At 40.0% G+C, this 12992-nt stretch overlaps 2 protein-coding genes across 2 annotated transcripts; both read left to right on the top strand.

The window, feature by feature from the left end:
* Positions 1 to 2165: 2165 nt before the first annotated feature.
* LOC129370350 (aquaporin AQPAe.a) lies at positions 2166 to 9477 on the top strand. The gene is given in 7 exon segments (XM_055046293.1): positions 2166 to 2348; positions 2350 to 2374; positions 3403 to 3597; positions 4146 to 4307; positions 4394 to 4558; positions 4886 to 4966; positions 5285 to 9477. Coding segments are annotated over 7 exon segments (924 nt in total). The 5' UTR covers positions 2166 to 2268; the 3' UTR covers positions 5501 to 9477.
* A 44-nt stretch (positions 9478 to 9521) lies between these two features.
* On the top strand, positions 9522 to 12929 carry mipb (major intrinsic protein of lens fiber b). The gene is made up of 4 exons (XM_055046294.1): positions 9522 to 10286; positions 10370 to 10534; positions 10618 to 10698; positions 10924 to 12929. The coding sequence occupies exons 1-4, from the start codon at positions 9927 to 9929 to the stop codon at positions 11107 to 11109; spliced, it is 792 nt and encodes a 263-aa protein (XP_054902269.1). The 5' UTR covers positions 9522 to 9926; the 3' UTR covers positions 11110 to 12929.
* The last annotated feature ends 63 nt before the right edge of the window (positions 12930 to 12992 follow it).

Below are 12992 nucleotides of genomic sequence, written 5' to 3'. Positions count from 1 at the left end.
CCTCCCAAGATGGCCGTCGGCTACAAGGTTCCCGAAAATGTGACGTCACAGGAGAACTATTTATCGGACGAGTGACGGAAATTAGTCACCTGACTATAATCTATTTACAGTCGGTGTTCATTAATACCACATATTTTATATATATATATATATATATATATATATATATATATATATATATATATATATATATATATATATATATATTTTTTTTTTTTTTTTTACAATTATTTGTGTCCAATAAAATAATTGGGAGCATCCTTTTTTTTGTTATTTAAATGAAATATTTTTTTTGCAGAAAATAAAAAGTGCTGTCTGGAGCACATGCTGCTGGAAACATCCTGCCGTCACTTCCAGCTGCTCGACTGTGATGGAGGCTTCAGGTTCAAACTCACTAATGAATCTACAATCAAAATCAGGAAAAGCAACACGTTTTTTTTTCTCTTCCCCCCTTACATTCATTTCCAGAGTCTGTAACATATATCCAGTACTTCTATTAATTCCCTTTGCTCTATAGCACAAAGCCCTGAGTTTGCACTTCGTGTGTGTGTGTGTGTTGTGTGTGTGTGTGTGTGAACATAGCGTCAGTGTCAGCACTCTGGGTGAAAACTCCTCACGCCAGCGGGTTCCAGAGCTGCACATTTGGGGCTTACCGCCACAAAAGGGGGGATAACAGTCACACAGTTGCCACAGTGAGGAGGGGGTAATCCATGACATAATGGGGCAGACCAGCAGAAATCCACCACCATCACGTACCGGTCGTTTCTGCCCCTTCGCTCGGTTCCTGCAGCATCATCTGATCGAAGTGCAGTGCGTGTTGATATCAAAGAGCGGACAATGAAAAGAGATGCAGCGGTTCACAAGCCTCCATGGCAACAGCATCATGAAAGAGACGGTCCCCATGGTGATCAGAGGGACGCAGCACGCAGGGAGGCGAAAACGGGCCTTTTGAAACGATTAAAAAGGTTTTAGGGATTGATCGTATCTGGCACAGAAATGCTGCATATTAGAGAAACAGATGGTTTGAAATCAAAGCGCGAGGTTTGTTCCTGTTGCTCGCCTCACTTCTGCTCACTAATTGGCTCCTTCTGCTATGGTTTGAAAGTCATGCTGAGCGGCAGTTTCTAGGTGACCGATTCACACCAAACACAGTTTGACAAAAGAACAAAACAACAACAACAAACAAAACAAACTTTTTACTATATGGTGTACATCTGAAATCTTCCTGAAGAAAATTAATTCTTGGCATGAAATGAAAAAAAGAAACAAAATTATAAGCCAAATAGCCATGAAGATAACAAGACAAACATTTGGTTTAGATAGAGATCTGTTCTCAAGATCGAAACAGTTCCATGTCAATTTTATAGACTTGTGAGTGTATAAAAAAGCAGAAATCATTTGATTTTATGTGCTGCCGGTGTGATAGAGAAATCTCTATTTGGAAAAAATGGATGACTAAATAGATATTCAATTATTTCAAATTATTTTTATATCAACGTCTAATCTCTGCACATGATTTATTTGCACCTAAACAACCACAAAACAACTAGGCAAAATATTACAAAATATATATTTAGATGTTTTTTAGCTGAGGAAAAGTGAGGAAACTTTATATAAAAGTGACCAAAGTCTTGTTCTGTGACATATATGAAAAAGTCATGGGTGTTTTTATACGCTTTTGTAAATGTTTAAAATGCAAATGAAACAGATTGTAAGATAAATTGTGTAATGATATAATGTAAATAAATAGAATGTAACTAATGTTCAAAAGTGTTATTTTCTGCTGTCTGGGTTATATTTATTGTAGTTTATTATGATAGGTGACTATTATTGATATTTTTATTAAAATGCTAACAAATAAGGAAGCAATCTTTTGAAAGATTTAGTGCTGACAAATTGTATCGACTGAGAATGAATGTACATCACCTTCATATGCAGCACATTTTGAAGTTTTTGATTGAATTTATTGAGACATTTTGAAAGCAGATTTCTATGGAGACATAAGGTTGATTAATTTGTTTTTTGGAGGACAAGATATTAGACATGCAACCTCAAAGGGACATCTTTTCTCTGTATGTGTGTGTGTGTGTGTGTGTGTGTGTGTGTGTGTGTGTGTGTGTGTGTGTGTGTGTGTGTGTGTGTGTGTGTGTGTGTGTGTGTGTGTGTGTGAGCAGCAGGAAAGTGGAGCAGGGCCTGGAGTGCAGCGGCGAAGGAGAGCGTGAGGCGGAGAGGGAGGAGGCTGTTCTCATCAAAAGAGCTCTCAAGATAATGAGACCCCAAAGCCCTCAGACCCTCACAGCTCCACACACAGAAACAGAGATAAACAAGGAGCCGCAGGGAAACGTCTACTGGATCTGAAATGACGTGGCGGGAGGTGAGGATTCTCATTTAATGCTTGGATTTGAGCAACAGGAAAGTTGTACATTTTCTGTATAATTCTGGAAAGAGACGTCATCACGAAGTAGCCCTTGCATAAGTGCACTTGCAACAAAAGTGGCTTTTTATGATGATTTAGTTTTATTAGTTGGAAGTGATTTGTCATTTATGAGTTTATGTTGAAGCTCCCGATCACAGGCTCTTGATTTGATCAAATCTTTCTGAGGTTTTTGATATATTCATGTTTGTTTTTTAACAAAGATTTTTATATTATTCCAAACTTTGGCACTTAGTTCTTTTCTTAAAGTCAAATCTTTGATTTTAAGAACCTAGAGTACCAACTGTAGTACAAGCAAAATGTTTCTCCGTTGCATTTGGTCTGAAAGTCCTGCATCCTGAAAACTCAGTACCGTATTATTTTGTCTATATCACAAGGCTAGATATAGACAAAATATAGCCATAATACTGCAGACATGTAGCAAAAACTAAGTAGTCATGTTCTTATTTTGTCACAATGGTGGACAAAAATTTTTAATCACTTTTCTATTTTTTCTCAGTTTTTCTGTGGGAAACTAAACCAAATGTCCCCACAAATGACCCAAACAACTCAGGCCACACTTTGTTTACTTTGGATTTATCAAATCTTGTTGAAAAACTGTAGATCACAGCGTGACTCTCTGTTTATTATTTTATAATCGATCACTCCTAGTTAACCTATTTTTTAGGAGATGTTTGTCATTATTTTATTCTTGTGCCATAAACGAGACCTAAATCAGGATGTTTTTAGCAGAAAGACGTATTAACCTGTTTGCAAATCCTTGAATTTTGCATATATTTACATTTCAAAGACTCCCTAATATTTTAGCAAACCCTACAAATCTCTGACTTTGTAAGGTTTGCAAATAACATTTTATTCAAAATAACTAAAATAACATTTTAGTTTCGTGTTTTGATTCATTTTAATCAGAAAAATTGAATAGGACTAAATACAAGCTAACTTTGTTCATGTGCCCTTTTTCCGCCGAGGAGCTCCGCAGTCGGCAGTTCTGGAGTGCCATCTTAGCAGAGCTGCTTGGCACCCTGGTGTTAGTGAGCGCCGTGCTGGGCGCCTCTGTTCCGGGGCCCGGCGAGGCCCCGGGGGGCCCCTTGTATCCAGCTGTGGCAGTGGGTGTGGTCATTGTTGCACTGGCACACTGCTTTGGAGAAATAAGTGGAGCGCAGGTAAACACCGTACAGCGACATTTAGAGAACAGATTTTTATTTTTTTCCCCCACCAAACAGTGAAAAGGGTGTTGAATGAATGTGATGAAATTGGTGATTGAATTAAAAGCTGGTAAAAACAGAAGATTATATGTTTAGTAAACCAGTTTGCAAATGATTGCAGTTTCTCTTTTGTCTTCTGGTTTATTGATTGCTTCCTAAAATAATGACCTAAGTCACAGTGATTTTTCTTCTTCTTTTTTTTTTTACCTAAATCATCAATTTTGTTGTTGTTAAAATCACTTTTGGCAAAAAATAGCTGAGGCCATCATTTTAGGAAGGTAACGATCATCAACATCAGGCTAGAAATTGTTTGAAAAAGAAAGCAGAAAATATAGTTTTCCATTAATAAGACCATGTTTTTGAAAGAAATATAGAAGCATAAAATAGAAAATACACTTTGTGAAATCTCGTAGTGAATGTCGAGATGTGAGGTGAAATTCAAAAAAATGCAGAATTTGATTCCATTAGAAAGGAGAGAAGCAGTTTGTGTCTGTGTGTCCGACCAGGTGAACCCGGCTGTCACGCTGTCCTTGCTGGCCACCCGGAAGCTGGACGCTCTGCGGGCGCTCGTTTACATGGTGGCTCAGTGTTTGGGGGCCTGTTTAGGGGCCTCGGCCCTCTATCTGGCTCTGCCCCTCAAAGCCACAGCAGAGCACTTTGTTAACAGGGTCAGTTGACAGAATGCGACTCAGTTTCTGCTAAATATTTCTCACACTTTTCTTCTTAATGCTTCCTCTGACTTGATCTCACTCAGGTTCCTGCAGATTTGAATGCAGCGCAGGCTCTGTGCATCGAGGTCCTGTGCACCTTTCAGATGGTTTTCACCATCTTCTCAGTGGAGGAGCAGAGACGGAAAGAGAGCGTAGAACCAGGAAATCTGGCCATTGGATTTTCTCACACCGCTGGAGTGCTAATAGGGGTAAAAAAACAAAAGACTCCTGGTATATTTGTTTACATAAAAATGTTGAATTTTAAGAGAAAGACCAACAAAACCGAAAGGAAAGAATGCATAAATTTCAGAATATTTTAGAAAACAATCTGAAAAGTGTGGAGTGCATTTGTATTCAGAACCATCTTTCAAAAACTGCAAATGGGGTTTTCCTCAGGTGTCTCACACACCACATTCAGATTATTTGTAATATCGCATACAAAATATTACATTACACTTTGTTTTTGCTTTAATTGAGAAAAGTTAGCCATTAAATAAACATGCCACTCCACCAATTAACAACAATAACTGTGTCAGGCACGTTTCTCTGGTGCCAGTATGAACCCGGCACGCTCCTTGGGTCCAGCCATCATCACTGGATTCTGGGAAAATCACTGGGTAAGAAACACTTTTCACTCTGCAGCGAGGAGATGCTTCATATTACCTTTTTTTTAAAATGATTTACAATAAGTAACTATAATTTTATTCTTTGGTTTAACCTTTCATGCTACCAATCAAACAGGTTGCATGCAGTATACTACAGGCAGTGAAAATGTTTAAATAATTAGCAAATATTTATTGCAATCTAATATGCATAGTGTGGACAATGATTGCACAATTACACAAATTTGCGAATCTTGTTCAGTTTACACAGAAAATCAGCTTTAGCTCCTCCTTAGGAGCGGTACACTGTGCTAATCTGTCATCCACCTGCAGGTATACTGGCTCGGTCCGATTATCGGCGCTCTCCTGGCCGGAGTGTCCCATGAGTTCTTCTTCGCCCGCAGCGCCTCTCGCCAGAAGCTGGTGGCCTGTTTGACCTGCAAGGACATTGAGATCGTTGAGACGGCCAGCATGACTGGCTCGTCTCTGTCCACAGTCACTCAGAACGCCTTGAGAGCCAAACATGCCAACAAACAGGAAAGCAACTGAAGACGGACGGTGGTTTAGTCAGGCTTCGATGGTGATCAGCTGAGTTACCAACGGTTAAGCTCCTTAAACGTCCTGTGCCAAAATAACCCACAAATCAGACTAATGATCTGAAGATCGTTGCATGATAAATAAAAATTAATCTGATTATGTTAACTCGCTTAAAACAGAAGAAAACCATATCACAATCTAAGAGTTTCATATCAGTCAATATTGATAATTACTGATTAGTTTTTTTTGTTTGTTTGTTTTTTGTTTTTTTCCCACAGTTTTTGTTATATTTTTAAGCAGTTAACAGAAAAAGTGGTGAGTGGGTGCTGGGTCAACTAGTGGCACTGTTGACCCATCTTGATTATCTAGCAGTGAGCTAAACAGGAGAGCCTAAAGGTTTTCCTCTGCCTACATCCCCCAGAATGCTGTGCAGTTCTGAATCAGAGTTTGGTGAAGTTATTGGACAGTTGATCAGATTTTCTATTGAATTTAACCTTGAATTTGTCCATTACCGTCTTGTTTTGGTTGACCAACAATCTCTTCGTAATTTTCTTCATTTTATTTCAAAATCTTCAATGGAGATGATGGTGGAAAAAGGGATTTTACATCAAATTAAGAAAACCCTGAGCGTTCTCTTCATGAGACTCATTTTTGCCGAGCATCGTAAAACTTCCAAGGTGGCAAAAATAAATCATGATTTTTTCATTTTCACAATTAAAAAAAGAAAAAAAGATAAAACCATTTATATGAGGCAGGATAAGTACTGCCTTTCTTGCCATATATGGAGCGACTGTCTCGAGGTTCAGTATTCTCTTTCACATAATCAGAATATGTAAATACAAAAGGGACTAATTGAAATCCCGCTGAATAACAGCCTGATGTTCCAGATGCAGCTCGTGTTTGTGATCACTTTGAAATGCTAAAGCGGCTCTTGGTCTGCGCTGTGGGTTCAGTGATGCTCTCAAACTGTCCGTCCAGGTCTGTCTCTTCTCATACGACCTGCTATTCACAGGCAAATGGACCTCCATACCTCTGTTGTGGTCCAGCAGGGAGAACAGAATAAGCTTTGTAATTTAAAATGGAAACAATGGGAGTATGAGCACAGTTTCTGAGGAAATGTTTTGTTTTCGTAAAACCTTTAAGAACTGTTGTTTCTCGGTATGAACTGATATTTATGTCATTTCTGTTAGATACTAGCTGTTTTTATTTCTAGATATTTTTCATATGACAAACACAAAAATCTATGTATTTTATTGAGTCATTATCTAACACAAAGCAATGCGTAATTGTAAAGAGGAGAGAAAATGATGCGCGGTTTCAAGATGGTTTCAGAACCAGCTTTTATTGCAATAACATCTACAAGTCTTTAAGATGTATGTTTCTACCAAGTCTGCAAATGTTTGTTGATTCATCTTTGCATAACAGCTCAAGAACGTCCCCGTGTTTCCACACATCACATCTCTGGTTTTATAAAATGATGCAACAGTTTGGGAGGTTTTGCTTTATAAATTGTTTAAATGAGGCTTCTACTAGAACCGTTTATGATCAATTGTGACTCCAAAAATCTGATTTCATTCACTTTTGCAATTGGAATTATGATCATCACAAGACTGGACTTTGTTGTTATTTGTGTTGCAGAAAAAGTTGTCTTGTTATAGTTTCATGTTAAATTATTTAGTTTATTTCTGAAGAGTCTGAGGAAGCCTTTAATATTCTCTTTACTGCCCCCCTTTTATATCTAGTTGCTTGTGAAAATATAAAACATATAAAAACATAAAAACCCTTAATAATCGAGCATCAGTGAATATTAGAGATAAGATTTTTCCATAATAACAGAGCACCTTGCTCTCAGATTCTACGTTTACTCTCCCAGACACATTGTCTGCTTTTACTTTTTAACTTTCTGATAGAGCTAATAGTCACAGTTGCTGAAATTGCACTGAAAAAATGCAACATGTTGCCAGGTGTTTTTGCTTAGGTTCTAATGCAAATATTGACGCACAAACGAGGACGGACAAAACTAACTTAGAAGTAACTGTTTAGTCAATAATTCCTTAAAAGTTCCAGTTTCCATTGGTAAGTTATTCTTTACTAATAACTTGGTTTCAAAGTGGAAAAAAAAGTCTGCAAGTAGGAACCAGTTCTTTTAAAGTCAATTTTAAGATGGGGGCTAACCTCCGCAGTCGATAAATACGTGCTTTGAATAAGGAATTGCTGCAGTTTTAACAAGGTGATGCAACTCAGTGACGACATGATGGCTCAGGAGGGATTGCTGATTCGATAGAAAACCTTCCACCAAACTGAACTTCACCATGAATGATCCAAATATAAATAATCTGAACTGAACTTGATTCATTCATGAAACTATTTGAGAAACATGTATCCTTTTCCTTCTGCTTCACAAATGAATTGGGCTGGTTTGTTACACGAATACATAAGAGTTTGTGGTTGTTACATGAGAAAATGTTTAAGGACACTGCATAAGACCGACCCTTTAAAACAAGTTAATGTTGACAATTATTGTAAAAACCTTTAAATAAAACTCTTGCCATAAAAGAGCAATGCTATCACTGCATGTATTCTGGTTGCACATATGCACACACATTTAGAAAGGCTTGCAGTTTTACAACACGCTATATACAGCAGTTCACACACACACACACACGCACACACACACACACACACACAAAATGCACAATATCTACCACATTGTGTGTGTTCTTTCTGACAGGTATAAAAGGCAGTTAAAACGACAAGATCAGCGTTCTGCATTCATCACTGCACACACGAACAGCGACGGCTCTCTGCTGCTCAGCTCTGATGTTACTCATCCCCCTCATCATGTCTGTACAACACACACACACGCACACACACGCACACACACACGCACACACACACACACACACACACACCCTCACACGCACACACACACACGCACACACACACGCACACACACACGTAGCCCACTGTGACCAGTCAAAGTCTTCTGCCAAACACAGAAACCAGCAATGCTTTGGTTATTTACTGGTGGGATTCTGGTTGACTTTCTGGTTTGCAGCTCTGTTAGCATTCTTGTTTTCCTTTTTGCACAAATTACTTTTCTTTATTAAATACTGTTTGATTTTAACAGGGTTTCAATCACTTCAATAATCACATTTCATCTTTAGGTGTGTGATATTTTTTTAGGTCATTTTTGCTTCTGTTGTTCATTTTCCATCTAACTGTCTCTTGCTGTAACAGAATCAACCAAAACCCAGATAGTCAAGTACAAGTTTTAGATTTTGTCACCATTTTTAATCCTAAGCGATGGTTTAAATGTCTTTAAAGCAACGGCAAAGTGAAGCTGCAAACATTCCCCTGAACCTCACTGCGTTTGTATTTTTGTCTTGTCTCTGAGCATATGTAGCGCCCTTGCTTGTTGCAAACAATGGTTTCACAGGGTCAGGCATTTCAGTGTTAGCGCTGTTAGCTTTGGGCGCTTTCGTGTGGGGCCCCAACTGTATTATCTGCATGCATGTGTGTGTGTGTGTGTGTGTGTGTGTGTGTGTGTGTGTGTGTGTGTGGGTGTGTGTGTGTGTGTGTGTGCACTTGTGCACAAAAGCATGCATGTCTCTTTGTGCACAAGTGTGTGTTTTCTGCCCTTGTCCATCAGGATTTATATCTGCACGTTGTGACAGTTATGATATGTCAACAGATGACATTTGCCCTCAAGAAAGCCTCATCCTCTGAGTTTCAGCTGTTCCTCCCAGTGGAGGTTCGGCTCGGCTTCTGATCCGAATATACAAAAATAACCTTTCTTGATCCTTCGCTTTTCTGATTAGATTAGCTTTTTCTAACATATATTTAATCTGTTTTGGTTCTTTGGTGGTTTTAGTGGCGGTGTAAGAAGAGAAGCAACAAAAGGTGTTAAGTTAGTTTGATTTAGGATGTTTAGGGCTGAAGTACCTGACCACCTCCCACCCTCAGCTCAATAGGGGGATTATTACGTCACCTGGGGACCCCGGAGGGGGTTTTATAAAGCGCCCGTCTGGCCCCCTTCCCTCCCTCACAGAGGCTAAAAGGTCCCACTGGACAATCCCTCTATCCCCGTCTGTGCTTTACAATCCCCCAGTTAGCATTGATGCCCACCTACGTTTGAAGAATCTAAGCATCTTTGGTCTGTACTCACATCCCACATCATCTCACACCTATGTCTTTGCGACAGGTGGAGAGAGGTGGCAAGCAGCTGAGTTGACTTTACCAGCGTAGTGCACAGTTTGGTAAAGACCAGCAGAGTCCAGATTTGCGTTTAAAGCGGCTGTTTTTCAGCTGACACTAAAACAGGAGTTTTTTTTTTTTAGTTGTTTTAGCTGTTTCATGAAGGACTGAAAAGGTAAATTACCTTTTCTTGAATCACCAACACTTCTCTTCTCTTGGCTAAGATCTTCAAGCAGACATCATGTGGGAGTTTCGGTCGATGAATTTTTGGCGGGCGGTCTTCGCTGAGTTCTTCGGGACCATGTTCTTTGTATTTTTCGGCATGGGTGCAGCCTTGCGCTGGACCACCGGGCCTTATCACGTCCTTCATGTGGCCCTGTGCTTCGGTCTGGCGGCCGCCACCTTCATCCAATCCATTGGCCACATCAGCGGCGGCCACATCAACCCCGCGGTGACCTTTGCCTACCTCGTCAGCTCACAGATGTCGTTTTTCCGTGCCTTTTTTTACATCTTCGCGCAGTGCCTGGGCGCCGTGGCGGGAGCTGCAGTGCTGTACGGGGTCACGCCTGGGAACATGAGAGGCAACATGGCAATGAACATGGTAAATATGGAAATATCAAGGCTTAATATTCAATAACCTATGAGTCAAATATTTGCTGCATCTCTTATTTTTTTTGCCTCCAGCTGCAGCCTGGCATGAGCCTGGGGATGGCCACCACAGTGGAGGTGTTTCTCACCTTCCAGCTTGTTGTCTGCGTCTTTGCTGTGACCGATGAGAGGAGAAATGGCCGCCTGGGGTCAGCAGCCCTCTCCATCGGCTTCTCTGTCACTATCGGGCATCTCATGGGGGTGAGAATTGCAGGAAAAGGGTAAAAGCATCGCAAAATATTTCACATAGACAATCTTTAACAAACGCATGAATTGTGTTTTAGATGTACTACACCGGTGCTGGAATGAACCCTGCCAGATCTTTTGCCCCGGCAGTGCTCTTCAGAAACTTTATCAACCACTGGGTAATATCTTTATTGCATCATTTATCAATATAACAATTTTGATTTATCGATGTAAATTCTGATTAATGATGTTTAACCAAAACTCCATGTATTTCTGTGACTATTAGCTTCACTGTTTTTTCCAGTGTTTGTTTATTGAGAACATGAGTAAAATGTAATCACAAACAGATGTGTCTGCACAGCTGTGAGCTCAACCTCTGACGGCTTGCGTGTCATTTCCTGCAGGTTTACTGGGTTGGGCCTATGATCGGCGGTGCCATGGGTGCCATCTTTTACGATTTCATGCTGTTCCCCCGTATGAGAGGTCTCTCAGAACGCCTGGCCACACTGAAGGGAAGCCGACCCCCCCAGAGCGACACTCAGCAGGACACTCGAGGGGAACCCATCGAGCTCAAAACACAATCCTTATAAGCTGACCCCGGTCCCCGTTTCCCCGATTTTGGGGACGAGGGGGACGAGGGACAAATCCCTGAGCTACGCTGACCCCCACCCACCTCAACTGTTCCCTCTCGACCTCATGCCTTCACACGCTCCTCTGTACCAGACTAACCCAAAATGTTCTCACGTATCCTAAAATGTAGGTTCACCACCTTCAACCTCAGCGCACGAGACTCCTCAAAGCCCCCCCCTCCCCCACATAGTTCTCTTTCTGCACTTCCACCTGGACATTGTGCTTTTCAAAGCCTGCACTATTCACTGTCTCGACTCTCCACCGCCGTCTAAGATGCAGAAGCGTGAGGAAAGCCTCGCATCAAACCGAGCGGTGAGGGGAAAAAGGTGTTAGAAAGTGGGAGACGGGAGCAGGATGAAGGTGAGAGGGAGTGATAGAGATGGGAGTAAAGCGGGAACTGGGTTTGGATATGACAGAGACGGGAACGCTGTTACTTTTAGGTTGCGTTAGACCAGTAAAGATGGGCTTGCTTTTCAGTATTCATCCGAGCTTATCTCTCTTTTTTTTTGTCTTTGTTTCCTGCACTTCAGACACAAGATGTGGATGTAAAAAAAAACAAAAAACGTTTGATTTTAACAGGGTTTCAATCATTTCAATCACCACATTTTATCTGTAGGTGTGTGTGTGTGTTTTAGAGAGAAAGAGAGTAAAAGAGATTGAGAGCGAGAGAGAGAGTGTGTATGTGTGTGTGCATGTGTTTGGAGGTGAGTGTGTGTACATGTGCTTACTTGTGTGATCAAGTTTGCAGATCCAGTTGTTCTTAATTTTATTTTCATAACCGCTCATCTGTTTCGTACCATTTACTGTGTTAGGTTTGTCATGCCATGATCATTTCTCCTCCCTCACCCTGTTTGCTGTCTCAGTTATTTGCTATTTTATTAATTTTTACATAAATCATCTGCTTTTTCTTTTTGTTCTGAACCAGAATAATCCACAACAGATGTTGTATCCCAGGCATTTGATCTTCTTTTAGTTATCTGATTCGTACTGGGAGCACACGGTGTTTCAATTAAAAAAAAAAAAAAAAACATAAAAAATCTAAACTTTACACAAATTTTGGCTCATTTTTTTCTTTTTTTTTAACCTGCATCTTTTAAGCATTTGAAGTACATTTCAAAACAGTGTGAAAATAAAACTTCAATGTATTTTATGTGACAGACAAAATAGTTCATAATTGTGAAGTGGAAGGAAAACGAGACCTGGTTTATTAATTTTTCTACAAATAAGAATCTGAAAAGTTTTCATTTGTAATCACCTCCCTTTACCAAAATACACAGAGGAAACAGAAACCAGATGTCCCTGGATGCCACACTGCGAAAAGAAATATTTACTTTAGCTGAAAATAGTGCAAAAATGTGCATTATGTTTGGTTTAATGAGCTCTAGTCACCTTTGTGCTGGTCAGAGAGACTCAAAACCTGGCTTAGACAAAAGCCAAGAGCTTTCCCTTTATGATGATACCAAACCTCTTGAACAATACCAGAGATGTTTGGTATCGTACCATGAGCCAAAACCGGACATACACCGGACCGGCCTCAAAAAACAGAATTTATCCAAAGAGGTTTCGAATTTCATGAGGTGATAACTATGACTAAGCTTCCACTTTGGAAACGCTGTCATACCAAAACTATTCATCGAGAAACATGTCATTTAAAAAAAAATAAAAATATGGAACATAGGCCATGTTTCCTTTCCCTTTTTCTGTATAGTTATTCGCCGCTTTGTTGGTTTTTCACTTTAATTTGTGTACAAACCAAAATAATAAAGACATCATGAATGTTTGGGAGAGTTTGAGTTGCAATGTATGACCGTGACCAGAAGAGGGCACAAACAGCACACAAATA

Source organism: Poeciliopsis prolifica, unplaced genomic scaffold (genome assembly GCF_027474105.1).
Source record: "Poeciliopsis prolifica strain line A6 unplaced genomic scaffold, Auburn_PproV2 SCAFFOLD023, whole genome shotgun sequence".
In the NCBI taxonomy this organism is placed as follows: Eukaryota; Metazoa; Chordata; class Actinopteri; order Cyprinodontiformes; family Poeciliidae; genus Poeciliopsis; species Poeciliopsis prolifica.
This window is presented reverse-complemented; position numbering and strand designations above follow the sequence as displayed.

What these genes read in the sequence shown, in the direction of transcription:
- mipb (XM_055046294.1), top strand. Translation starts at nt 9,927, where the DNA reads ATGTGGGAGTTTCGGTCGATGAATTTTTGGCGGGCGGTCTTCGCTGAG. An exon ending in GCAACATGGCAATGAACATG is followed by an intron (nt 10,287 to 10,369) that starts GTAAATATGGAA and finishes TTTTGCCTCCAG; the next exon opens with CTGCAGCCTGGCATGAGCCT. An exon ending in CTATCGGGCATCTCATGGGG is followed by an intron (nt 10,535 to 10,617) that starts GTGAGAATTGCA and finishes ATTGTGTTTTAG; the next exon opens with ATGTACTACACCGGTGCTGG.